The following is a 27,965-nucleotide window of genomic DNA, read 5'->3' as shown; positions in this document are numbered from 1 at the left end:
AGATTTATTATCTCTGAATTCCATTTAAAGTAGCAATGGGGTGATCCAAAATATCAGTTACCAAAAAAGGGGTCTGGGTCTGAGAACACTGTGAACACTGGGCTGGCCCACCTCCTACCACCCATCTGCCACCTTGCTCAAATGTAAGCCCCGAAGCCCAGAAAGAGCAAGAGTCCTTCTCACTTCACCCAGCTTGTCAGGGGAGAGCCCAGCCCACGGCCACAGTGAACACTGAAAGCAGTGGCTTTGCAGCCACCTCACTTTGGGACAGCACGTTTACAGATCTGAGGGCCCAGGCCATTTCTCCTTGCACAAAGTCATCTGTTTTATGGAAAATGAAGAGTTTCATGTATTGATTTACTACTCATGCAAATGCATGTCAGGCACACTGAGGAACATCAAGAAGGGCAGTGTGCCTGGAACAGAAGAAACTAGCGAGAAGCCTAAGAGATCAGGCAGTGGGGCTGATGCATGTCCCATGGGTCTTGCAGGTCGGTGAGATTCACAGAGTGTAAGATAGGGAACCACAGAAGAGGTGGGAGAGGAGTGACCTGCTGTTCAAGGTCTGTTTTTTTTTCCCTAGAATGTGAACGACAAGAGGGCAGGGGCAGCCCTGACAAATGTGGCTCAGTTGGAAAAGTCACTGGTTCAATTCTGGGTCAGGATACATGCCTGAGTTGCAGTTGGGTCCCTAGTATGGGCGTGTATGAGAGGCAACCGATTGATGTCTCTCACATGATATTTCTCTCCCTCTCTCTCCCCCTCTATTCCCCTCACTCTAAAAATAAATACATAAGATCATTTTTAAAAATTAATAAATAAGAGGGCGGGAAATTTGCTTGCCCTGGAAGAGCACCAGGCCTTTGGTAACATTCAGTAAATATCTGAACAAGTGAATGGAAGAATGAATAAATTAATGAAAAGACAGGATGATATCATTAATAATTGTGACTCTGACTCTTTCAGGATCCTCCCTTCTACATTGGTGTTTAAGACCCGCCCTGCCTCTCATCCTTCGGGCTGCTCCCACGCCAGCCGTTGGGCTGCGGCCAGAGCGAAGTGGCGGACTTTGTGGCACGGAGGACTTTGCAGGAGGCACCGCGTGAGGCGGGGCCTGAGGCAGGGCGGTGCTTGGCTAGGCAGGCCTACCCGCGGGCGGGCGGGCGGAACGCGGCAGAGCGGCTGAGGCTGTGCAGCCACCACCGGAGCCGTTTGGGCAGCACACGGGGCGAAGATGGCGGCCGAGAGGCAGGAGGCGCTGAGGGAGTTCGTGGCCGTGACGGGTACCGAGGAAGACCGGGCTCGCTTCTTCCTTGAGTCGGCCGGCTGGGACCTGCAGGTAATGTCACGAGGCAGGCGGCGTCGGGCAGGCTGGGGTGCAGGGCGCGGGCACCTGGCGCGTCAAGCCCGTGGTGGCCGAAGCGCACAGTCATCCCGCCGGGCCGCAGCCCGACACAGGCCCCAGGCGCCTGTGCCCGCTTTCTACGCTTCGCCAGTTCGGCTTGGTCGTGGGAAAACGCGGGCCAGCCCCAGCCCCGACCTGTTCTGCTTGGCCTCAGTTTCCCCTTCTTCCTCTCCGGTTCGCTGGGCCCGCGAGACTTTGGGCACTGCAACAACTCGCGTGGAGTGGGGGAGCTGGGGGCGTGGCAGCCTGGCCGTCTGGGATGGAGGCTGGGCCGGAGTGGAGCGGCGCTGGTGACGAGTGGTCGTTTATTTTCATTTTTGTAGCCCGACCACTGGTGGAGGGAGAACCCCGGCCAAGGATTTGGCCCACGCCCCCTCCTATCTCATTGCTGGGAGAACTGCTTCTGGGGTGGTGTCGCCTATTTAGCTTTCTTAGTTACCTGATCTGTAAAATGGGGGTCTCGTTGAGATTATCGTCTAGTTCACAGGCACGTATTATATATCCATAAGTACTTATTAAGACATTAAGATGAGCCACACGAGGCATGGGTTTTTGTAAACTGTTTCATCGCCTTCGCCTAGAACAGCACCAGTCACGCAGTAGGTATTCAGTAATTGTAGAAAGGATTGAGGAAATGCTCCCGGCCAGCTTACATTTTAGAGGATGATTAACGTTTTTGAGCACATACCATGAGCCAGATGCTATCTAGCAGCATTACGTGTCTTAAGTCATTCTGCAGCCCATGTTTAGGGAGGTTAAGTTACTTGCTCGAGGCCTCGCCACATACCAGGTGAAGTGATAACGTTAGAACAGTGGTGTCTGATTCCAAAGCCCAAACTCTTAACCACTATATACCTGGCACTTTACATATGATGGTTCGTTTAATCCTAGCAACACTGAGGTAAAGACCAGTCTCATTGTATATATGAGAACTCAAAGCTCAGAGGGTAAGTGATATGTCTAAGGCAACACAGCCAGTAAGTGGTGAGGTTGGGATTTGAAGTGGGTCTGCTGACTTCATCATTTAAATTGCTTCCCCAAAGAGATAAATCATTACACCTCTGTAGTCACACAGTGTGAATGAAGCCCTTGTGCAGGGCAGAAATACAAAATGCAGCTTCTGCCTGGAAGTATTACATTTGGTAGGTCATCAGTCCCAGTCTTCTCATGCTGTAGGTGGGGAAACTGGCTCATGCATGTGACATGACTTGCCTGACAGGGCTAGGACTTAAATGTAGGCACCTCTCAGTACCATCCTAGTGCATATCCCATGATAGCACACTTTCTCCCAGTAGGCCTATTACGTCCAGCAAAAGCACACTATTTCTAATAGGCTGATTTACGTCCCGTAACAGCTCACTGCCTGCCATAAGGCTGGTGACCTTCAGGACAAGAGCCATGTTTTTTTCATCTCTGTAGACCTCAGTGCTCTTATTTCTTTGTGCAATGTAAGTGATTAGTAAATACTTACCTGTTGACCTGATAAGAGAAACATACAATCTCAAATGGCCAAAAGACTTGCATATTCCTTGCGCATAGAGCTAAGACATGGCTATGCATAAACACTAATGAATCCTCTCATCCATAGTGCAGGCTTGCTGTCCTCATTTCAGAGATTAGGAAACTGGACCTCAAAGAGAAAGCAGAAGTAGCAATCTGGACTGGCCTCACAGTTCCTGACTCCTGGCTATCACAGGAGTTGAGAATAAGGACCTGAACACACTGTCCGGGATGGGAGCTGGCTCTGCTCCTAACCAACTGTGTGACCTTGGGCTATTTTTCTTAATGTCTCAGTACTTCTGTATCAACTATAAAATGAGAAGATAATAGTATTAATTACATAGGGTTCTTTGAGGATGAAATAAGTTAACACACGTCAGTTACACTCAGTGTGGCACATAAATAAATGCTCGATAAATGTACACTGCTTTTACTTGATCACATTTTTTAATAAAATGAGAATGAGGGATGCCTTCGTCCCACCCTTCTTGCTATTTTTCCCCCGTAGTATGTGGAATTTGTTTCAGGCAACATGAAGACTAATGGTCTAATTTTCTATGGCCTCCAGATTCATACCTACTTATAAGTGTGGACCATATCTTTATGTCTTTGCTCATTTGTACTCACAGGAGATATATGTCAGATGAAGGCCTATTTAAGGATCCCAAGTTACTACCTCTCTGTTTCAGATCGCCCTGGCGAGCTTTTATGAGGATGGAGGCGATGAAGATATTGTGACCATTTCGCAGGCAACCCCCAGTTCAGTGTCCAGAGGCACAGCCCCCAGGTAAGAGCCAGTTTCAGTTATTGCTATATGGGTGTGCTTCCAGCAGTGAAGAGGAACTGTTTTCTAACTTGATGGAGGCTTCAGGCCCAGGGATATGAGCCAGTGAGTTTGAGTGAAAAAGCTAGACTGACTGGTGGGTTGTAGCTCCTTGTCCAGAAAGAAAATGCTGACACTAATCGCCAAAGCCAGGTTTGTGCTAGCACCTTAGATGAAGTCTGTGTGGAGGCTGCCTTCCCCCAATCCAACCCTGTTTGACCTGACTGTTCCTTTCCTATAGAGATACGTGTAACACACTGAGGTGGCGACTCTTTATGTGAGTGTGATTTATGGTCTAATCCTGGGGGAAACCACACAATCTACTTTTAAGGTGTTCAATCTTTTATATAGGAAATATTAGCAGTGACCTCTCCATCTCTGTAGGTTTTCAGTAGAACTAAAGGACTTCCACAGGGGTGCTATAGGTGTAGAAGATTAGACTTTAGAAAGTAGTTTTGTTTTTGATATTTTAGGATGCTCATTACCCTATTAAGAAGTCTTAGAGAAAATAAACCAATGTAACCTACCCTTTCCCAAATTGATTATGGAGACCTTATCTTACTAGGTGAACTGCTGTTAACCTTTATAATCCTATTTCCATCCCAAGTCCCAGCTCCCTTGGCTCCAAGGTTCCTAGGGCAGATCACTGTGGTGACCTGCAGGGTGAGACAGTGCTGCTCTTGCAGGAGAGAGGCAAGGCCTCTTACAAGTGCCTGAGCTGCAGCTTCTCTCTACTTTAGCTTAATTTGCTTCTATTCTCTGCAATATGTTTTTACCAGAAAAAATTTATTTGGGTTTGAATTCAACCCTCGAATATAGATAACAGTGTTTCTTTGCCAGCAGGGTTGTGAATTGTGTTTCTGAGCCTTAAATTACATTTCCTCCTCTTAAAGGAACATTAACCTCAGATCTCATTGCTTCTTTAACTTCTTTCCCTACCTCTCACTTCCAGCGGAAAGAGGTTGCTGGCAACTCATCTTTTCATTACTCATAGGTGCTAACCTGTGAGATGCCCTTAACCCTGCGGAGGTCGCGACTGATCTGAGAGAGAAAAGCCCTTAAATATTGTTACATATATCGGGTGCATAGGTTCAAGGTCATGACTAGCTGCAGTAACCTTTAAGCTGTCAATTCAGTTATAACTCATGTTTCGTAAGTGTGTATGATACTCAATAGTAAACTGTATCTGAGAGATACTGCAAACTCCAAAGGCAGTATTGGTGTAGCTCTTTTTGTTTTTGTTTTTGTATTCCCCCGAACTTGGAAGTCAGTGTTGTGTTGTTTTTTTTTTCATTTACCATTGAAAATTGCTGGAAAAATATGTCAATTCAATAATCCAAGAGATGTTGAAGAACTTCAGTGAATGCTACTAGAGTCCGGTGATCAGGATGATAGAGTCCAGTAAGAAAATGAAAGTGATTTAGAAGATGAAGATTATATTGAAGTTCATTCAGAAGATTCAGATACCAAGCAAGATATTTCTAGTGAAAAAAGTGAAGATGAATGTGACACGAATGAAGAGTATTTTTTTGGAAAGGATAAAGACTCAAAATGGAAGAAAAATCCAATAAGAAGACAAATTAGAAAACAGCCACAGAATACATTGGGTCAGCTTCCGTTAGTTTGGCCAAACACAGAATATGCCAGGACAGAACTTGAAACTTGGAACTGGTTTATCACAAATGATATTTTAGATCTAATCTTATTATATACAAATAAATACATCGATTCTATCTTGAACTGGTTTTAAGGAGAAAGAGATGCCAAATGAATAGACAAAACCAAACTGAAAGCATTTTTAGGCTTCTTGTATCTAGCTGGTTTTCATTGCAACAATCAGCTAAATTTGTAGGATTTGTGGGCTACAGGCAGTAGTGGGGTTGAACTTTTTAGACTTACAATATCTTTACAGAGATTTAGATTTATTCATAATAGTATTGGGTTTGATGACAAACTTACCTGCTTAGAATGCCTGATAGGGGACAAATTAGCAGCTGATAGAGACATTTTCTCAGCATTTGTAGAAAATTATAAATTATGTTACTCTATGGGACAGAATGTAACAATAGACAAAATGTTACCTGGATTTAGAGGCAGGTGTGAGTTTAGACTTTATATTCCATCCCAAACCCAGTAAAGGTGGTATAAAAATTTTTGCTGTGGTCAATTCAAAAGTATTTTACATAGGAAATCTTGAAATATATGTCGGTAAGCAGCCTGAAAGTCCTTATTTGATTAGCAATAAACCAGCAGGCATAATCAAGCGACTCACAGAATCCATTTACGCATCAGGCTGTAATATTACAGCAGATAACTGGTTCACTGATACAAATCTTATCTCCAACTTGAAAAAGCAGCAACTTTCATATGTAGGCACTGTTCATAAGAATAAACCCCAACTACCCCTGAATGTGTATCTTCTAAAAACAGGCCTGAAAAATCCAATTTAACTTGCTCTTGGTACAGATTGCACACCTGTGTCTCTCATATACCCAAAAAAGGGGAAAAACTCAATTTTAGTTTCAAGTATGCGTCTTGATGATGCCATAAATTTAGATTTGCAAAAGCATGACATAATAGAATGTTATAACCAAATGAAGTCAGGAGTTGACACTGTGGACCAAATGGTATATACATATAATATGACCAGAAACACCAGGAGCTGGCCTGTGGTTATATTCTACACAGTTTTGAATATTGCAGGAATAAATGTTCAGACTTCATATGCTGAACAGCAATGTGAAAATAAGGAGTAGAATATTAGAAATCTCGTGATGCAGTTAGTGTTAGAACAAATAAAAAGGGGGCCAGACATCTCTACAGGTGTACATAAGCCTTTACACCTGAAACTTCATCAATTTCAAACACAAATTGAAGAAAATTCTAACAACATAGATATGGCTCCATTGACACGCAGAAAAAGAAAAAGATGTGTTAGGTGCTATACATCCAAAACAAGCTGCTTATCAAAGTATTTTTGCAAGTGTGAAAAGTGTTTATGCCTTCAGCATAACAATGTTGTTTGTGATGACTATTACAAACATTTTGGAAAGCCAACTATGGAAGATTATGATTAATGAATGTTCAAGACGTTTTTTGGTTGTATTTTTTAGCAATACCTATGTTTCCATTATTTGAAAAGAAAAATTTTTTAATCTTTATGTTTTTATATTTCTTTGTTTAGTAATTTCTAGATTGTGACTGAAAAAAAATCATGTATTTTATTACATGACTATAATTGCAAATTTGCAGCATTTTAAATTTTTTTTCATATTTCAGCACATACTAGTAACGTATCTCTCGACCTACAATAATTTTGTCGCTCACAAGCTCCGCAGGGTCAATGGCACATGAGGATGTCACTGCCTGGGACATGGCTATTAGGATAAGGGCTCTTCTTGCAGCTGCTCGTTTCTGGGGTGTGAGTCTTTCATAGCCGCCCTAGTTTACTGCTGGGGTGTTGGCATGTCAGAAATACAGAGCGGGAGAAGTTGAAACTTAGCTTATGATGTCAGTCACATATTCACACATCTCTAGTAGTCCCCAAGGCCTATTAAGGGAGTGGTTTAATAGAGCATGGCCCTAGGAGCCTGACTACCTAGGTTCGAATCCCAGCCCTGTTGCTGTGGATATTTGTGACCTTGAACAGGTTATTTAACATCTCAGTCCCTCAGTTTTTTTTCATTTGTCAAATGGGAGTGGTAGTAGTGCCTACCAGATAGGAGAGTAAATGAGTTAATACTTACAAAGCACTTTGAACACAGTCAATGTTAGCTACCTATCGTTGTCATTTTATTAATATTAGCATCCATCCTCACCTTCCCAATCTTTCTGTGTTCCCTGTCTCATTTTGCAAGTATACATATTTAAAAAGAGACAAAAGAATCAAGGAAATAGAGTTTAATGTTAAGACTGGGGGGAATAAAAGACTAATACATGCAAACCTGAAGGCCTTGCTTTATTACTTTGATTAAGCCTCAGACTTGGCACGGAGGGAGAGGGAGGACACAGTTTGTTGCATTGTTGTCCTTGTCCAGAAGGAAAACACCAAGTACATTCTCAGAAGCCAGGCTTGTGCTAGCACGTCAAAGGAATTCTGTGTGTGGCCTCCTTCCTCACCCCCAGTCCTGTGTGACCTGACTGAGGACACGTGCCCTCCTCCAGGTCTCTGTCTATCCACTGTCGTCTTCTCATATCTTTCATGTCGTCACTGCTACCATGACCAACATTTAGCAAGTTATTCCTTTGACCCTAGAACAGAGGTTCTTAATGTAGAGGCCCTGAACCTTTTGGAGAAATCTGGAATGAATGTGAGACAGTTAATAAATTACCTGAAAGTGTAGACAGAAATTTGTATGTTGTATCTTTCTGGCAAGGAAATCCATAGCAGTTTCAGATTCTCAAAGGTCTGTGGGACAGCAAAAAGTTTAGTCATTGCTACAGGAGAAAGTCTAAACTCAATAGTAACAGCTGTCATTTGTTGAGCACGTAGCAAGTGCCAGGTACTGGGTTAAGTCCTTACATATGTATTTCTTTAGTCCTCACTACAACCCTACAAGGTAAGTACTGTTACTATTCCCATTTTACAGGTGAAAACACTGAAGCTGGGCATCTTCCCAAGATCTCACAGCTCATAAAATAAGGATTCAAATGCAGATCTGTTTCTGCTTCCAGCATTCAGCAGAATGAAGTACTGCCGCCTCTTGTGGGCATCAGGGTCCTCCAGAGTTTGCCATGAACCTACCCTCCTAATCTTAACCCCTTTTTCTCATTTCTTAAATCTTTATTTTACCCAGACTGATTAATTTGGTGTCTTATTTTTGCCTTATATTTGGTTCTTCTGTTTTTTGTTTGGTTTTTTTTTTTTTCAGCCTCTCACCAGATTGGGCATGCACCCTCCTTTGCTTTTGCCTGTCCAAATCTCATGCCTCTTTCTGGGTTTAGCTTCATTTCTACCTTCCCTATTGAGCATGTTATCCTAGCCCATAGGCAGCATGCCACAGACTTGTGCTTCAGCACTCTAGTCACAACTATAATTCATTCACTTCTTTGATTCATATCCTCCTTGTATTGCTTGCTGACATCTCTACTATGTTGTTCGAACTCTTCTCCTGCCATTTAACTTAATATTTTCTCCCTAAGTAAATTGTAAGTTCCTGGAAGTGGGAGGGCTAGAATTTCAGGAGCACTCACATCTACAGTTCTGCCAGATATTCTTACCTATGTTCTCTACTTAGATATCAATAGCTGTGGAAGTAGGTATGGTGCTCACCATTTCACAGGTCAAGATGCTGCATCTTAGAGAGGTTGAGTACGCTGTTACGCCAGATTCAAACCCAAGTCTGTCCAAATCCAAAGCTACTTATACCTTCCTGTTCTGTACCTCTTACTCCTATACCTAGCACAGGGTCAACCAAGTGGTAACAGTTAGTTGTTTTTCTTTTTTTTCCTTTCAGCTAACAAAACTATACTTTTTGAGAATTTCAGGGACTGCCATTTTCTGATTCTCTAAAACTATACTGTCCAATATGGTAGCCACTAGTCCCATGGGTCTGTTTAAATTATTTAAAATTAATTATTTTCACTTAACCACATTTCAAGGCTCAGTAGCCCCATGTAACTAATGGTTTCTATATTGGACAGTTCGCACCACAAAAAGTGTGATCTGACAAAGAACTTTTGTGCCAGTTCACGATGCCAGGGTAGCCTGGAAGATAGAGTTTTGATGCTGAAAAATTAAGATTTCTGACGCATTTTGCCAATTTGTGGAGGACTTGGACAAAATATTCTGAAATTGGCAACATCCTCAAGACATCCTTACCATTAAGGCAACTCTCGGAGCCGTGGTTCTCAAACTTGAGCATGCCTCAGAATTACTTGGAGGGTCCCTCAAAAGCAGATTGCTAGGCCTTCCTCCAGAGTTTCTGTTTGAAGAGGTAGTCTTAAGGTGGGGCCTGAGGATTTGCATTTCTCACAGTTTCACAGGTAATAAGGATGCGCCAGTCCAAGGACCAACACTTTGAGAACCACTGCTCAAGAGCAGTACTTGAAATGCGCTACAACATTCATCACTGCCCCGACTGTTCACAGAAAGTTTAAGAGGTTGGTGCTGTGATTGACTCCATTTTCACATGAGAAAACGAAGGCTTAGAAACTTCATTAGCATGCCTAAGATCCCAGGGTGGGTGGCTAAGTTGGAATCGGACCCAGGTATGTGGACACTGTAGTCCCTGTTAGGTACTCCGCAGAGTCTAGGTGTAAGAACGTTAGGGAAAAGAATCAATCCCATAGCCAGGGCAGTTGGCTTGCTCAGGTGTTACACATGTGTATTTGAAGGTGTTTAACAACAGAGAGACAGGATATTTATTTTTTTGAACAGTGTCCTATAGCGCATCAAGGGATGCCCCGGAGGTTGCTCTTAGCTAACTCACACAGGGGATGTATTTGCCTCATCAGTTGGTCTTTGTCCTCCCATTTCTAGTTGATGGGACATCAAAGCCTGCTTCTTCCCCTGCTTTTCTCCTTGAAATCAATCTTCAAGACTGAACTGGAGCTTTCTTCCTAGTAAACAACGAGTCCTTTTTTGTGTGGCCTCACTAAATCTGTATTACCCTCTTACCCCCATGTCATAGGAAAGCTACTGTTTTCTCCTAAGAAATACAGAAAATGTTTTTATAAAAATGTGTGTCTTGTGATCCTTGAAAACTAAGATTGTTCCCTGGGGACAAATCTAAACTAGAAAAAAAGGGTCAGTGTAAGACAATGTCAAAGGAGGGAAGTTAACCCTTCTGACACTGATTATTAGTGCGCCCGCCCTACCACACCCCAGACAACTCTGCCTTTTTTCTAAACACTGATAAATACTTCTTGACTAAACTGCAATAGAAGCAAGCAGAGGCTTCCTTGCCCACATATTCATTTCATTTCTGCATCTTGACCACTTGTCCTTCCTCTAATGTGTTACTCTTGATGATCTCTGTGTATGTGCGTATGCTGCTTTCCCATAGTGCCCTGTTGATACCAGCCCCAGTATCCGCATCCAACTGAATGACAGCCTACCTGTTCTTCAGCGTGAAGTCCAAATGTTGCATTTTTCTGGGGAACCTTTCTTGATGGTCCCCTTCTCCCACTCAGAGCATGGCTCTATGCTCATATATCCCGTGTGTTTCCCTCTGTCATAACCCTGTTGCACAGTATTTAATGATGGTTTCCTGGCCAAAGTGCCTGTAAGAATTCTCAATGGTAAGAACTGTGTATGTTCATCTGTACAGACCTACCATTTAGGTCAGTCCCTAGCAAGGCATTCCCTCAGTATTTAAAAATTAATTAATTATAATAGCTATTCATTAGTAAGTTTTTTAAATATTTGGTTGGCCAAAAAGTCTGTTTTTTGTGGGGTTTTTTTCTGTAACATGGCTCTAGCAGTGCTTACCTAGTTGTTTTTAACTTCATTTGAAACAATTTTGGTAGATTGTACTGTGACAGCTGTCATCAGCATGCATTTAAAAAGAAAAACTGAAAAAAATTTGAATTTTTGTATAGCCATTTTAATATTGGAGATGGAAGAAAATGCACGATACTGTTGGCACGTTATGCTTTATTATTTCAAGAAAGGTAAAAACACAACTGAAATGCAATAAGAGATTTGTGCAGTGTATGGAGAAGGTGTTGTGACCGATCGTATCAAAAGTGGTTTGCAAAGTATCATGCTGGAGATTTCTCCCTGGACAATACTCCACAGTCAGGTAGACCAGTTGAAGTTGATAGCAATCAAATCAATACAGTAGTTGAGAACAATCAATGTTATACCACATGGGAGATAGCCAGCGTACTCAAAATACCTAAATCCATGAAGTTTATTGGTGAAAATGAAAAATGTGCCTTTTATTTTATGGAAAAAAAACTAAATGGACTTTTTGGCCAATCCAGTAGTAGAGACCTGCATCTCATTCCCCCCTTTTCTAATTTATTCTCAGTCCTATGCAACCTTGAAGAGTTGAAAAAGTTTTACATAAAAACTTAAGAGTTTAACCTCCTTCCATGAAGATCTTTATGCCCCACCAAAAAAATCTGGCCCCAGTATCCTTAACTCCCTAAGACTGGTGATGGTTGTTACCTTTCTTGAACTCCCCTAAGATCATTTTGCTCTTTTCTGTGTCTCCAGCGATAATAGGGTAACATCCTTCAAAGACCTCATTCATGACCAAGACGAGGATGAGGATGAGGAAGAGGGCCAGAGGTGAGTCTTTTATGAGGCACAGAAAAGTCCTTGAAGATGTGTAAATCACGGTAATGTGTGGATCATTTAGAAGGGTAAATGTAGTTGATTATCATTACCATTACTACTGTGGACTAGTCACACACATACTAGAAGCAGTCTCCTCCCCCGACTCAGAGATCGCTTAGAAGTAATCCCTGTCCCGTTACTACTGCTTTCGTTTTCGTGTAGTCTGGGTTTGTTTTTTGTTTTTAATTATCAAATAATATGTATTTATAGAAGAATATTATGGGAAGGGAAACAAATCAATACGAAAGAAAAAAATCATTTATAATACCCCAACCCAGAGGTAACCAGGTATCATTATTTTTTATGTATTTTATTCCAGTGTTTTCTTTTTAATTAAAAAAGCAATGCATCACATAATAAACAATAAAAGGCTTGTAAGTGTATATTGCCCCACTTTTTGTATTTAACTTTTAGGAATATTATAATGAAATTAATGTTCATTGTGGAAAATACAGAATAGTATAATGAAAAAATATAACACTCATCTACCATTTGGTAACTACATTAATATTTTGGCATATTTCCACTCAGTCTTGGTCATAAATATAATTTGTTTTATGTTGTATTATACATGGTGATGGTCAGATAATTTTGTTTTTTGCTTTTGTTGGGTTACTGCTATATCTTAAACGTTTCTTGTAATTAAAATACTTTGTAAGTGTTTTCAATGACTAATAAGCCACCATACGAGATGTCCGACATTTAGATTGTTTCAGCGTCTACCATTGTAAATGGCAGTGCAGTGAACATCTCTGTTAATCTTTGACTACGTTTCAGATTATTTTCTTAGAATAGTTTCTAGAAATGAAAATAGCAGGTCAAGGGCATGAATATTTTTAAGGTAATTGATCACAGGCTCCTAGTTTGTAAAGCAAGGCTTGGAGGTCGCTTAATACAGACCTTATAGTCCGTTGAGCAGAACTTCATCTCCCTGGAATGAGCAAGAATGAATGGCTGCAGGGTCATTTCATGGGTTTTGCTTCCGTGTGGACTCTGCCTGGGTCTGTCAAACATCCCTAAGGAATACTGTATAATAGCCATTATGGAGATGCAGTTAGCTCATCATGGTCATTCTTTGGGAGGTGGGCTGAGATATTATGTATGTTCTTTTCTCTGATTTAATCTGTATACACTTCACATCACCTCAGAGCCTTCTTAGATACACTCAAGGTTCAGAAATAAATGTTAATTTTAGGGTTTTATACTCCTGGAGTGACAGGCAGTGTCATCAAATATGTGAGTGCCCAGCTCCTAAATGACCTCCTCCTCATCCTTCTCCTCCTCCCATCATGTCACATCTTCCAGGCATCAGTCTTGGCCACTCAGCATTTCAGACCTGACGGCACTGGTGATGTCGGTCTTGTCTTGCATTCTCTAGGCAATGTGAGGAAAGAAAAGACTGAGGCTAATTTTTATAGGTTCTTAAATCCCCCCACCCAGAGACATGCTGTTGACTTAGCTGTGAATACAAGTAATAAGGAAGCAGCTAGTCAGGCTATGTGACTCTTGGTTTTCAGACCCAGGTAAATCTCAAGCCACGCTTGGCCCATTGCAAAGCTCCATGTGGGTGTCTTGAGGCTTGTTTTGAGCATCTCTGACCTTTTCCAGCACCCTCTCCTCAGTGTCCCCAGTGTATGTCACAAGAATAACAAGGTGAGGTAAGGCTTGGGTGAGCTCTTGGTATCATACCACCTTACATGTGTGCATTACTCTGTGCTTGTTCTTTTGCATACATCTGCTGATTTGAACCTCACGGCCCTGACTTAAGGAGCAGGTAGGTAGGGCATGTGGTTCTTCCCTCGCATTTCAGAGATAAAGAAAGTAAGATACAGGGCAATGCACTGGCTTGCCCAGTGTCACTCAGCAGCAGAGCCAACACTGGAACCTTGCTGCCTGTACTAACCATGCCACTGTCACCATTAACCCAGAGCTGCTAGCAGTAGCTGCTTCTGAATGTGACTGTAGTTGCTATGTCCTAGAGAGGTGCTGGCCACTGGATGGATAATTGCCAGTTGGGACTCTGGAGCTGACGTGCTATCATGCATGCCTGGAATGCCCTTCCCTGATTTCTTCACCTGTTAAACTCATCCTCAAGACCCAGCTCAGAAGATACTCTTTTTAGGAAGCCTTGACTGTCCTCCCCGGCTCAGTGTCCCCAGAGTACCCCTTATACTGACCTCTGTTGCTGCTCACACTGCATTATGCCTGCCTGCCTCCTTACATATGTCCCCAATTAGACAGTAAGTTCCCTAAAGATGGGCATACTACCCTTCACTCAGTGTGCCCAGCACCTAGCCTAAAACCTGGCACATTTGTCGTTTCCAAGTGCGTTTGGTGTTAGATGTGCATTTTCTGCACAGGTTTTATGCCGGAGGCTCAGAGAGAAGTGGACAACAGATTGTTGGCCCTCCCAGGAAGAAAAGTCCCAACGAGCTGGTGGACGATCTATTTAAAGGTGCCAAGGAACACGGAGCCGTAGCTGTGGAACGAGTGACCAAGAGCCCTGGAGAGACCAGTAAACCAAGAGTGAGCATAGAGGGTCATCGTCTCTGTCCACAGGACTTAGGTTCCAGAGCGGGAGAAGGGGGCCTCCTCACCCCAGTGGTGACTGGATTTTTGTTTTATTTTTCATTTACTCACTCACTCTTATGCACAGAAGGGCAGCACAGTTGCTCCTACGCCTTAACACGAAATCAAGATTTGGGGCAGTGTTTTCAAACCAGTAGCCTGCATGAGGTTCTGCACATGTTTTATGTGGCCTATCCAATTTGACTTGTGTTTTGCTTTATTTTGTTTTAATTGAATGAATAACCACCTGTTTTACATAAAACCTGGATTCCTGTCTCTTTGGGAAAATCCAAAATTTTTCATTGCTATCCTCTACATAGATTTCTATCTGGCCATGATGAATAGAGCTAGGAGCAACTGTTCTCTTTAGCTAAGCAGCATCCCCTTCTTCCAGTTCTTGCCCAAATCCTGGCCACTTCATGGCCAGGCCTGTAGCTGGCACTGCAGTTCTGCTTGGGCCTGTAGCTCAGACTTTGACACCCAGAGAAAGCATATCTAGTAGTTAACAAGCTTTCAATACATCATTGTATCTGAGTAACCCCAACACCATTGACCCACTCCTCAAGTGTTTATGAATTTGTCTTTTATAGCCATTTGCAGGGGGTGGCTACCGCCTTGGGGCAGCACCAGAGGAAGAGTCTGCGTACGTGGCAGGAGAAAGGAGACGGCATTCCGGTCAAGATGTGAGTGTGCATCCACCTTCTTTAGTGAGGGATGCTTGTGAACTGTGCTGCCATTTTCAGAAGGGATTTGTCGCATCTATGCATGAACTAGCAGCCTCTGAAGGGGAAGAAACAGTGCCCTTGCTGTGGTCCACGTACAGAGAGGCTTAACCTGAGAATGAAAGGTAGCTCTCATCTGGTTGGGCAGAGGAGAGGGACAGATGAAGGAGTTTGCTGGCACTCCATGGATTTCAGGCAGGGGAACAGTGTATCCAGGGTTCTCTGGTGGGATAAGCACAGCTAGAGAGGTCAGTCCCCAGACCATCCAAAGAGGGCAGAAATGCAAGTTTTTAAAAAATTTTTCTTGCTATAATCTGGTCCTCTTGTCCTTGTACATAAGGGTCCCCCCTCCAGTAAGTAATCATACTATATAAACAACTTTGAGGTTGTTTTAATTTCATGTTAATGCCATAAACTTTTTCATATAGCTTTGTGACCATTAGGTCCCATAATATATTTTTTTTAACGATTTTGGGTTTTATTCCAAAATAAAGTGAAGGAAGAAGAAAATAGAAATTCTATCCACCTGAGGCAGCAGCTGCTCATATGTTGGTTTTTAGCCTTCTAGGCCCTTTTCTGTGAATATGTCAGGTATTTTTAATGACTGCAAACTAGTCTGTGAATAATGTAGATTAGCACAAGCTATGTGCCAAGCACACTGGCAGCCCTACAGACGAATCCACAGTTTTGATTGAGTCACCCGTTCAGAGCCACCGAGCTAGCAATTGGCAAAATAAAGGCACAGACATAGGTCTGCTTAAATCAAAGCCCATTCTCTTAACCTGTGCCATATTATCTTATTTTAGGTTAATGTTTACTTGATTGGTTGATTTTCTTGCACATGCATTTATTTGTCTTTCTGTTTTAATAATGGCACAGTAAAATAGTAAAAACCTGCTAACTTGCAGGTTCACAGTGGTGTGCTTGCCAGGTTGCTGGTAGTGTATGGACTGCTTACCTCCTGTTGTCACAGGTTCATGTAGTGTTGAAGCTCTGGAAGAGTGGATTCAGCCTGGACAATGGCGAACTCAGAAGCTACCAAGACCCATCTAATGCCCAGTTTCTGGAGTCCATCCGCAGAGGGTGAGCAGAAAAACGTTCCTCCAGGTTCCATGTCAGTGAGAGGAAAAGAAGAGTCTGATCCAACTGTTTAAGAAGTAAACATTTGTAAGCAGATTTAGCACAGTGGAAGTACAGATTCACAGATCTGTGCCAAAAACCTTCTGTGTCTGTTTTTCTCCTTTGGGCCTTGAGCAGAGCCAAGTGACCAAATAAATATAGGTCTCTATTGTGCCTTTGAGCAGACGAGAGAAGGGGAGGCAAGACAAGTAGTCAGTAGAGTGGCCAGCTTTCTGTAGAGGCCCATTGATTTTCACAATTGGAATTGAAAAGTTTATTCTTCTACCAATCACTCTCACTCCCGTCCTGCTCTGTGTGAGTCCCAGCGTTGCCTTTTCTCCACAGGGAGGTGCCAGCAGAGCTGCGGAGGTTAGCTCACGGTGGGCAGGTGAATTTGGACATGGAGGACCATCGAGACGAGGAATTTGTGAAGCCCAAAGGAGCCTTCAAAGCCTTCACTGGCGAGGGTCAGAAACTGGGCAGGTAAAGAGCAGCACGGGTGAGAGGGGAGCTGCCTGCCGGGCTCAGCAAACTCTGCATATTGCTCACTTTGTCTAAATCTTTACAGAGTACTTCACATTTTATTTTTATAGGAGGGAGAGTATGGAGAATGCAGGCTTTGACATTAATCTTCTTTGCTTTCTAGCCACTTGACCTTAGACTGTCTAGTCTCAGTTTGCCCAGCTATAAAATGGGACTAACAAGAGTCCTAAATCTCCTTGATTATTATTGCGTGAAGAACATGCAGCGCTGCCCCACAATGAGCAGCCGGTATAAGCAGCAAGGGTAGCACATCGTTGCTTTGACTCTAATTAAGGGTGTTCATGGCAGGGGTAACCTTGGTGGCTTAAGGCTGGAACAGATACACATGTTCAGGACTCCCAGACTCTCCCTCCCAGAAAGCTCTGCGGCAGCATTGTTCGGGATCCAGCTCATTGTTGCCCAGTGCAGGCTGCCGGCCCACCATTATGGTAGCTCTTACTTCTGTGGCTCTTTCTGACATTCACTATGTCACTTCCTGTGACTTTTTCTGCCTTTATCCTCTGCCATGGCCTCCATCTTACATTCAAACCCCTGATAGGATCTTAGTAATTAATAGTCACTATTACCTCTGATAGGTAGAATTCTCCCACTAGACCCTTGACCGACCCATAGGCAGGCTTCCTTCTCTCAGCAGCCCACTCACTTTTGGGCCATGGTCATGGGAATCACTTGACCAATATTCTTCAGAGGGAACAGAGTGCACATGAGGGGCACTCAGAGCATATTACTGTCCTTATCTTACAAAGGGAAAGCTGAGGCTCTTGGACTTTAGGCGTTGCCCTTGGGTACATGACTGGTATGTGGTGGAGACAGGACTGGAATGCTGGCCTTCTGATGGGCATTCTTTCCCATGCTCCTATACAACAAGATACTCTCTCCGACCTAGATCTGGTCTTGAACTAGCCTCTGTCCTTGCTCATGTCACCCTTATCTGCAGGCATCAGAATGTGGTCTCTAAGCAGCTGTGCGTTTTGAGCTGCTGACTGGCCCTCTCCTAGAATCCCCTACGTCCCTGTCAGCCATTCATCCCTCATCGGGGGCAAGGGTCACATCTCAGGACATCAGAGACTATAGGGTTGTAATTTACCAGAACCAACATAGTTAAGTCTACCCTGTTCTCATCATTTCAGCTACCACATTGGGGTCCCTGGGTTAGTTCAGAACAGCTATTCTCAGGGTGATCCATCTGTACCTTCCCTGTCAGCTATGGTAAGCTTTGGAGAGCACCAGATAATTTTTTCTTTTATTATTAAAATGAAATGTGTTTATCTTTTTAAAAAAAATAGAAAATGCAGGTAAAGAATAAAAACTATCCCTAAATCTAACTCCCAGGTATATCCAGTTAGTATCTGGGAAGTATCCTTCTAGTCTTATGTATGTCGTTGTATGTGTAAACATGTTGTTTTATCACCTGCTGTTTTGCCTAATCTATATAGTATGGCTGTCACTCCACATCAGTAGATGTATTTTTGTAATATTATTTCTAATGCTAATATGTTTCTGTCTATGTACGTCCTATAATTGAACCAGTCCCTACTGTTAAACATTTAGGCAGCCGCCAGTATTATGAACGACATTGCAGTGAATATCTCTAATTAAATCTTTATATGCCCCTTAATCTTGGGCTAGAAGTAAAATTGCTGGATCAAAAGGTCTTCACATTTTTAAGACGTCAAACTGACCTCGAGAAAGGTTCTATCAGTTTTTTGCCCATCAGCAATTGTAAGGAAAGGCTCAGAAAGGCTCAGAACTCAGAACACTTTGCAGTTTGGGTTTGTTTGGTTTTGTAAGACTAATAAGAAATGCTTTTACTATGGGAAGGTCCAACAATATAATGTGTGCAAGACTCCACATCTCAAAAAATTAAAAATATTTTTAAGGTAGTCTATTTTAGCAGGACAGGAATACATACTTTATTAGTGTGGAGGGTGAACCCACAAGTCCAGACAACTTGATAATCATGTGTGAGGCTTTTCAGCTAAATACATGTTCATAGCCAATTCCAATTTCATTTTATTTCAGTTTTGGCTTTCAAAAAAAGTTTTATACAGCTAAGCAAGATGGGATGTTAGCTTTTGAATCTAAACAAATGGACAGGTTCCTTTTGGTTTTTTTCCCCCCTTAAATTTTACTTTTTTTTTTTTTCTTTTTTTTTCGGGGGGGGGTGGTGGAGAGGCTTTAGATTTATTTATTTTTAGAGAGCAGGGAAGGGAGGGAGAAAAGGGAAGGAAGAGAAACATCAATGTGTGAGACACACATTGATCAGCTGTCTCTTGCATGCCCCCAACTGGGGAGTTGGTGTACAACCCAGGCATGTGCTGTGACTGGGAATCGATCCAGCAAACTTTCAGTTCACAGGCCAGCGCTCAAACAATGGAGCCACACCAGTCACGGCCTTATTATGTTTTCCATTGTTATCTTCTCAACTAAAATGATCAGGAGTCAACCGTTGGAGAAATATTTCTAAGGTTTTCCTCAAAAATCAGTCAGTCCTGGATTTTTCTCCAGTTACCTGAAAAAATACTTTGAAGTGAATGAATAAATTGTTCTGAGTTGAAAAAATTCTTTCAGTTACATTAAATTTCGTTGTTGTTTTAGCTGTTGCAGTAGTTTGCATGGGAACTAATTTGAAGATGTGGGAAAGACTGCATGTATTTGAGTTTGAGTCGCAAATACCAGCCGTGCGCTTGGCTGGGGGGTGGTCGTTGCTGTGGGGGGATGACCTTCTCCTGCTTACCATGCTCTCTGGGGTGGCCGTTTTTTTAAAAGGGGATGAGAGGACTTCAAATTGTGGAAACCAAGCACCTTAGTGTCTCCTTTATTCCCACTACAAAGGAAATGAGCAGCCACATGATTCAGGCCCTTGATCTGAATGAGACTCAATCTCCCTGTGACTCATTATGTGATATTTTCAGGGAGACAGTAAAGAAGCTCCTCTTTCTGTAGATTTCTGATGCGATCTGACCATTCCTGCCCCTGAGTGGAATGCCCCACTGCTGCAGATGCCCCGCCACTGCTGGAGAGGATCGGCTCAGGTGATAGCAGTTGTCAGGCGCCAGAGACTGGGCTTCACCTGAGCAAATGCACATCGCTGTCCTACATGATGATCAGAGCAATTTACTCCAAATAAGAATCACAAGGCCTGGTATTGAGATTTCTCCACTCCCTACCCTCCTTTATGCAGCCTAGGCTGGGACTGCCTCTCTGGCAACCTTCCTTTGTAGCCCAAGGGTAGACAGTAGCATCTCTTGAGTGATTTGAGTCCAGAATTTAGGCCAATATAAGTGGAACGGGACCTTGAAGATAGTAATCAGCTATTTGAGTGTTTTACTATTAGCTAAGCATTATACTAAGCATTTCATATATGGTACAGCCTTTAATCCTGTATTGATCCCCATTCTATAAATAAGGGTGCTGAGGCTTATTATATTTTTATTGAATTTACTGGGGTGACACTGGTTAGCAAAATTATACAGGTTTCAGGTGTACAATTCCACAACACATCTGTGCACTGTATTATGTGTTTGCCACCGCAGTCAAGTCTCCATCCATCACTGTTCATTCCCCCGTGCCCGTCTCCAGCTCCCCCGACCTCCCTCCCCTCAGCAGTCACCACGCTGTTGTCCGTGTCCGTGAGTTTTTCTCTTTTTGTGTCTTTTTTGCTCATCCTCCCTACATCCCACCCCCTGACAGCTGTCAGCCTGCTCTCTGTCTATGAGTCAAGTCATGCCCAAGACCACGCTGCTGGCCAGTGCAGAGCCAGGTTCCCTCCCATCTCTGCTCTTGTCCTCCATACTGCATTTTCTCCTGGATGTTCTTACACAGCCACAGAGACTTTTTTTTGTGCTCTACTATATTCTGGGTATGGTGTGTTATTTTTAGCTATTATCTTAACTGGGAGATTTTATTTAACTCCCATTTTATTCATGAGGAAACTTCGTCTTTGGGCAGTGTCCCTAAATCAAGTCTAGGTCTGTCTGACTCCCAGACCTGGCAGGAGAGTGTGGCAGACGTTAGGAGCACAGGACCTAGATAGACAGCTTGGATTATGTCCTGGCTTCACCGCAAACCAACACTGGATCTTGGGCAAGTTGCTTAATCCCATTCGCTGTGCCTCGGTTTCCTCATCTGTAAAGTGGAGATGATGAATCCCCACCTCACAGGCTGTTGTGAGAATTAAGTGAAGTAATACATGTAAAGTACTCAGCATAGGGTTCAGCTTGGTGATAGATGCTTCATAAATGTACACTATGTTCATTACGCCTCCCTAACCCACCTTATTTTCAGAGTGTGTAAGAAAAACAATCCGAAGCAACCAGCCAAGTTCATGCCTCAGGCTTTCCTTGACCTTCAAATGATGAGTATCCTCTAAAGGCTGTGCTGGACAGAAAGCCAAAAACATCAGTTGCAACACTTGTAACTGTCCTGTGTTGGGCTGAATTCCTTGTGCTACACAAGGAGAAACTGAAGCCCTGGGAAGTTGAATGACTTGTTCAAGGCCATACCTCTTGTCTAGTTTCGTGATAGAGCTGGGACTAGATGGTGGGTTTTGTGCTATTTTTCCAGCATCACACTGACTCTCCTGAATAATAATGGCTGCTATTTAGTAAACAAATTCTCTGCAAGAGGTCAACAAGTATAACATGAAGAAAGGACATGGTAGTAGATTAAGTTCCCCTTAACTGCACAATCTCTTGAAATCTTTAATATGCTAGTGGCCTGTGATGCTGTTGGTGTAATAAGTGGCATTTCTAAAACCTTCCTGGAGGTACCTCAAGGGACTAGGACCCCAGGAAACACACTTGGGAAAGCACTTCCAGTTGAATTTGCTGAGAGTACCTTCTTTAAGTGTAAAGATCAGAGGGAAGGGAGAGGAACCAATCTAGTTAAAGGCTCTCATCTCATGACCTCTCCTCTACAGAGGTGTAGGCCAGGGCATCTGCTAAGAGAAGGCTGAGAATGAGATATAGGGTGGTTTACAGGAGAGAGGCAAAGACTAAATGCTTGTGGAGAATTGGGAGTTCTGTGTACATTTTGCGTTTGTTAGTCAGAAAATGTGCTTTATTTGATTCTTCCCTTTAATCCCCTCAAAAACTGAGCAAGGCAGATAGCCTTAACCCTTATTAAACATTCCTGTTACTACTGTTGTTGAAACTGAAGGATTTTAAGTAACTTGCTCAATACCACATAGATAGCTGTTTGGCAAATTCTAGCCCCATCTGCTTGTAAGATCTGAGCTCTCAACACTGCAGCCGACACCGTGACTTGTTCGTATTGTATAATTAATTTCTGTGGTGCCAGGCACTTAGTTGGCCTTCAGGAAATCTTGCCCCCCTCCCTCATAGTTGACACACGAGTGTGAAATACACACGTGAATGAGGTTGCAGTAGGGAATGCAGGCCTGAAAGTTCCATTGCAGGGGAGAAGTCTGGACTCATCCCTTGTATCCATCCCGCCAGCTGTTGGCAGGCTGTGTCAGGCCTGCATCCACTCCAGACTTGGCATTCCTCTCTCTCTGCTCCCCATTTAGCCTCTCTCATTGAGGCTCAAACTTATCCTGGTCTGTTGGGCCCTCCAGCTCTGCATCCCACTCCCCCACCCTCGGCTGTCATGCATACAGCTTTCCTTCCTTCTTTAAGCCCTTGTTCAGGTGAGGACACCAAGGAAGAGGAGGCTGAATAATGTGCCCAAGGTCACTAGAAGTGAGGGGAAGCTATCAGTAACTCTGAGTTTGAGGCAAATCCTGCTGAGCCTGTAAGTCCCATGAGGGCAGGCTGCTGGTCACTTTTTGTTTCAGCAGCACCAGAGACAATGCCAGGTACAGCAAATGCTTAGTAAAAACTTGAGACGGGATATCCCTCCTTCTAGGGGCTTTGTTTCTGTTCATGTCCTGACGCAGTCCTCTCTCCTCAGCACTGCACCCCAGGTGTTGCATACCAGCTCTCCAGCCCAACAAGCAGAAAACGAAGCCAAAGCCAGCTCTTCCATCTCAATCGACGAGTCACAGCCTACCACAAACATCCAAATACGGCTTGCCGATGGTGGGAGGCTGGTGCAGAAATTTAATCACAGCCACAGGTACCTTATGTTTTCTGGGCTAGCTTATTCTAGGAGGGTCCCAGAGAGCCCCACAAATGGGAGCAGGGGGGTGCCGTCCTTCCTCTTAACACCAGCGGTCACTCCATGTTTTCTACAAAGGAGGCAATGGGATGGGAAGGTATGCACGTCTGAAGTCTTTGGACCCTGCTTCCATTAAACGTTGCTAGTGATTGCTCACTTCCCTTCTGTGGGTCACACTCATCTGTAAAATTAGAGGACTGGATTCCTTAGGGGTTTTGCAGCCACCAAACTCTTTGTTCAAAGGAAATCTCATGCTAAAATCCAAGTGTAGAACAGATAAAATTTGAACAGCTGAGGCGAGAAGAGACAGCACCCACATCCCACCGACAGCTTTCTCCACCTCCTTCCCTCTGAAAGCACCTCCCTCTGAAAACCACTAGCTGTTAAAGTGACTTCCAGATCTGGCGTTTGAGAATTCTAGAATACCTGTTCTACTATGTGGGATCATGTGGCCTGGATCAAAGCAAACTATGCCTCCCCCATTTGAACGATGAAGAAACCCAGGCACAGAGTGATGAAGTGATTAGCGGGCGAGGATTGTTGCTAGTGAAGATATTTGGCAGTTCCTTTTTCTAGAGCAGCAGTGTCTAAATTTCATCAGTTATAGGCCAGGTAAACCAGAACCCACACATGGGGCTCAATGAATGGCTTGGCAGTCTTTGCGTGTTGACATGGTTCACATGTTGGATAAGCTGTGAAACAGCCCCAGGAGTACATGGAGGCTTTGGTCCAACATTTCTTCAGTAGGAACCATTTACCCGTTTATCAGGTGCTTTTCTGTTAAGGGAGTGAGTCCATCTCGCTGGTCTGAGTTCTTTGGCTCAGTTTCACTTCACTCACTAACTCCAGCCTTTCAGCGTGAGTGCTGCTCACTCCCCAGGGTGGACAGCGCATCCCAAATGCCTGCTGGCTGGTGGGTGGCAGGATGCCGTTTTCTAACAGTCTCAGACTCTATCATGGATGTCTGGGCCCTTAGGTGTAGCAAATGGTGGGTTGCATAAATTTTAAGGGTTGGGGGCAGAAAGAAATACCTATTTAAGTGCCCTAGGGAAAAGGCTGTCTGTCTGAGATGACTCCATTCTCATGATGACCAGGTTCAGGACACAGGCAGTGTCTAGACGAGGGATTCCTGGCAGTTAGGCATTGCTGACCTTTGGTTATTCTTCTCACTAATAGTTTTAGTAATTTACAGAAGAGATGTATTTGCTACCCTTGTGGAATTCATGTTCTACAGGAGGAAACAGACATTAATCATATCCCAGAATTGTTTGATTACAAACTTGAGGAGCATCACGGAAGCAGGATCAGGGGATGGAGACCAGGAACTTGGGAAGGCTGCCCTGTGGATGCAGCATTCGAGCCGAGGCCTAAGGCTTGATTAGGATTACAGGGAAAGGATCAGACAGAGGAGCCTTCTAGAAGGAGGGACTCAAATGTAGGCAGGGAGCATGGTGTGATGGAGAACTGAAAGGAGAACAAGGGGAAGGACAGTGTTGTAAAATTAGGCCTTGGGACCACAGTAAGGAGGCAGGTGTTTCTCCTAAAGAAAATGGGAACAACCCTGAAGGGTTTTAGGCGAGGGAGTGACCTGATCTGTTGTGCTTCCAAAGGAGAGCTTCGGCTGCTTGAGTACAGGGCCAGGGGAGGGGACTTGGGGGGTGTGGTGTAGCCTTCCACAGGGTGGGGTTTGTGGGCAGCAGAGAAGGGCAACTGCTCACCCACCTCCCACTCACACCCCTGCTCCACCAGGATCAGCGACATTCGACTCTTCATTGTGGATGCCCGGCCAGCCATGGCTGCCACCAGCTTTGTCCTCATGACTACCTTCCCGAACAAAGAGCTGGCCGATGAGAACCAGACCCTTAAGGAAGCCAACCTGCTCAACGCCGTCATCGTGCAGCGGTTAACATAACCGCCTGGCCTTGCCGGGCGGCCTCGCCTTCCTCCTGTGCTCCCCACGGCCAGCTGCCCCGTGGGGACCGCCCCTCAAGCCCCTTCTTGAACACCCAGCAGTCCAGTGCCACGTCTCCTCCGTAGCTCTGGGTTCTTAGATCTCAGTTGGACATTTGTTTTCTCTTTAGTTGCATTTCCTGGGTTTTTGTGACGATCAATGGACTTTAAAGAAAAAAATAAAAACAACCAAAAAAATGGAAGGAATATCACCAGCATGTTATACAGAACCTCTCCCACTGAAGTAGGCTTTGATTGCTTTAAAGTCATTTACCTCCAGGGCGTGCATAAAAATTGCTTGTGGCACACAATACCTATCTACTACGTGTGTCCACCTGCCACCCCCATGATGACAACTGGAGGATTTCCCCCTTTATAAGGAAGGAAGTGGGGGACTTACAGAAAGAGGCTTTGCAGCCACTTACTCCCATAGGAATAAATCTCTGCCCAGATGAAAACAGGCAGCAATGAGAGTCCCCTGAGGTGTGAGGTCAGAGCTAGATGCACATGATCCCTTCAGGTGAAAAATACTTCCCTGGGCTCCTTTCACTCAAACCTGGGAAATTCGAGTTTCCAGGCCTGGGCCAGTTGAGATTCTAGTGACACCTGCCAGTGCCAGCCCCAGCCCTTTCCTCCCTCATCACCTAGTGATTCTCAGTTGCTCTGTCATGGGTTTACTCATGTGCAGAAATGTGTACCTAAGGAATAGGTGGGGTAGCTTTTCATTGGGTAACGGCTCCTGCCAACCTGAGTGAGTTAGGGTATCTTGGTGAGAAACAATCAAGGTATCATTGAGCTATTCAATAACACATGAAAAATGTTGAAGGAGCGGGGGTTCCTGTGCTACCAGCACTTTTTACTTTGTTAGCATTTGCAGGAGGCCTGTACTGAGTAAATTTTGGCAGTAAGAGTAAGGTCTGTGCTTGGCTTTGGTGTGCAAATCTGCCTCACAGTTGTTCTCTGCCCTGCTGAGTTCCAACTTACAGCAATTCGGGCCGCCTGGTAGAGACCCCCTCCCCCATAAATAAGTGCTTTTTGTGTGTGTGTGCAAGTTTGGGAGAGGAGGATCACTGGGATCTTGGAAGCCTTTCCACCTCTCTATTAAGTGAACCACTGACTTAGAATCAACACTGACTCAGAATCTCCTGGTTTTGAATCATAACGTGCCTCAGTCCTCTTTCCAAGCAGCCCTCACCAATCACTCCTGCTTCACATCCTGCAACAAGCCAAGAACCAACACTACTTATACCCAGAGTTGGGGAACTCCTTGGATTTCAACCAAGAGCCATCTTGAAAAAGGGACACAGCTTGGTGCTTCTGATCCCAAACTGGCAGGGGCCTGCCAGGGCTGCAGCATCTGCCACAAGCGTGTCCTCCAGCAGGTCGCAGCAACTGTGGAAACAATGCAGGTCTGGAAAAGCTGTAAATTATTGTCACCTTGACCATTAAAAACCAGAATAAGGACAGTGGAGTTTGATACTTTCTGATGGATTGCTTTGAAGAGTTTATGTAATAACAGCAGCTATTGTAAGTACTTCAGTGCCTCACAATGGTCCCATTTCACAGTGCAAAACCTAAAGCCCAGCTCTCGCACAGCTGGGTAAGTGGTAAGGTCTGCCTGCTTCCAAAGCCCGTGCTCTTAATTGCCATGCCCTGTGTATATACACTTTGTCCCCAGCCCCAGCCTTGCACCCATACACTCAACCCCCTCCCACCCCACTTCAGGGTTGCTCCTTAAGTTATTAGTACACACCAGAAGAGATCACAAAAACACCACTTACAACCTGCACGTCTAGAAAATCACAAAGGCCTGTTGGGATTCCCACCCACCACGGTTAAGACGAGCTGGGTGTGTCCGGCCCAAGGTCAGAGGGCATGTCTGCTGTGGAGCCAGGCATCTCACTGGCACTGCATCCAGTCTGGGTGAGGACGTTTTCGGTCCTGGTCCTCTCTGGGTGGTCCGGAGAGAAAGCGTTCATCCACCCAGATCGGCTTTCACAGATTTTCCTTTGTTTTAGAAAGCATACTCAGCCACTGGTTCTGGGGCTTCTGAATTCAGGGCATTCATCCTCAGCTGAGGCATTTTGTTAGTTGGTGGACACATTTTGGATCCTCTCAAAAATTGCTTGGCAGATAAGGGAACCTCCTGGAGTTAAATAGGCCAGGCCAAGAGCATAGTGCAATGTATGGGACATGTCCTAATGGAAAGAGCCAGAATTTACAGTGACAAAGGCAAATTAGTTGTGATGATGCCCTTTCTAAGAAGCTCAGCTAAACTAGTCCCTCTTTTAGTGTCCCTGCTTGGTCTTGTAAACCACACCATGCCAAACAACCTTATAGGTATAGTTGGGGCATATCTGGTCGCTTCTTCAGAAGATGGCCACTGGAGGAGGCCGACGTGTGCAGCAGGAGAGAAGCATAACTTCGTGGCTTTGAGTGGCATTGCCAAAGCACCCCCAGAGGGGCAATGTCCTTTTGTGTGCCCACCAGCAGTTCAAAGCATGTGGGTCACCACCAGGAACTCTTTAAAGCTGACTGAGCTTATTCCATGGAAGCAACTGGTACAGAAGTGTGGGTTCCCTGCTGCTCTGTAGCCCAACCACTAGGATTTTCAGAAGAACTGCTGTCAGGACTTCTCCCTTCCAGGGCCAAATAAAAGAAGTTCTTTTAAAATAGGTTTACATCTGTGTCATGGTCTGTAGCTGTGGCCTCCCATTCCCACCCCCCACACACTCCCAGGTCCACTCTTTTCTCAGGCCAGGACAGAGAAGCAGAGCAGAAAACACATTGTTGACTTCTAGTGTCCAATCTGGTCCAGGCTGAGCTGTGTGGCTGCATCTCTCCTCACCGCGCGTCCAGTCTGTTGACAAGTTCCCAAGGTCCTCCTGCTAATGCATCCCAAACCCAGCCCCTCATCATCCCTCCCCC

At 44.2% G+C, this 27,965-nt stretch overlaps 1 protein-coding gene across 1 annotated transcript; it reads left to right on the top strand.

The window, feature by feature from the left end:
• The first annotated feature begins 1,165 nt into the window (after window positions 1–1,165).
• NSFL1C (NSFL1 cofactor) lies at window positions 1,166–27,965 on the top strand. Its single transcript, XM_054573940.1, has 9 exons — window positions 1,166–1,339; window positions 3,595–3,692; window positions 11,893–11,967; window positions 14,376–14,541; window positions 15,174–15,266; window positions 16,279–16,388; window positions 16,770–16,907; window positions 22,881–23,045; window positions 24,837–27,965. The coding sequence occupies exons 1-9, from the start codon at window positions 1,235–1,237 to the stop codon at window positions 24,997–24,999; spliced, it is 1,113 nt and encodes a 370-aa protein (XP_054429915.1). The 5' UTR covers window positions 1,166–1,234; the 3' UTR covers window positions 25,000–27,965.

Source organism: Pteronotus mesoamericanus, unplaced genomic scaffold, assembly GCF_021234165.1.
Source record: "Pteronotus mesoamericanus isolate MK-2021 breed Mesoamerican mustached bat unplaced genomic scaffold, CSHL_Meso_final contig_25, whole genome shotgun sequence".
NCBI lineage: Eukaryota > Metazoa > Chordata > Mammalia > Chiroptera > Mormoopidae > Pteronotus > Pteronotus mesoamericanus.
The sequence above is the reverse complement of the archived record's forward strand: the minus strand, read 5'-3'. Positions and strand labels throughout refer to the sequence as shown.

Coding starts and splice junctions, on each gene's coding strand:
- NSFL1C (XM_054573940.1), top strand. CDS start 1,235: ATGGCGGCCGAGAGGCAGGAGGCGCTGAGGGAGTTCGTGGCCGTGACG. Junction 14,542..15,173: donor GAGAGACCAGTAAACCAAGA/GTGAGCATAGAG, acceptor TGTCTTTTATAG/CCATTTGCAGGGGGTGGCTA. Junction 16,908..22,880: donor GAGGGTCAGAAACTGGGCAG/GTAAAGAGCAGC, acceptor CTCTCTCCTCAG/CACTGCACCCCAGGTGTTGC.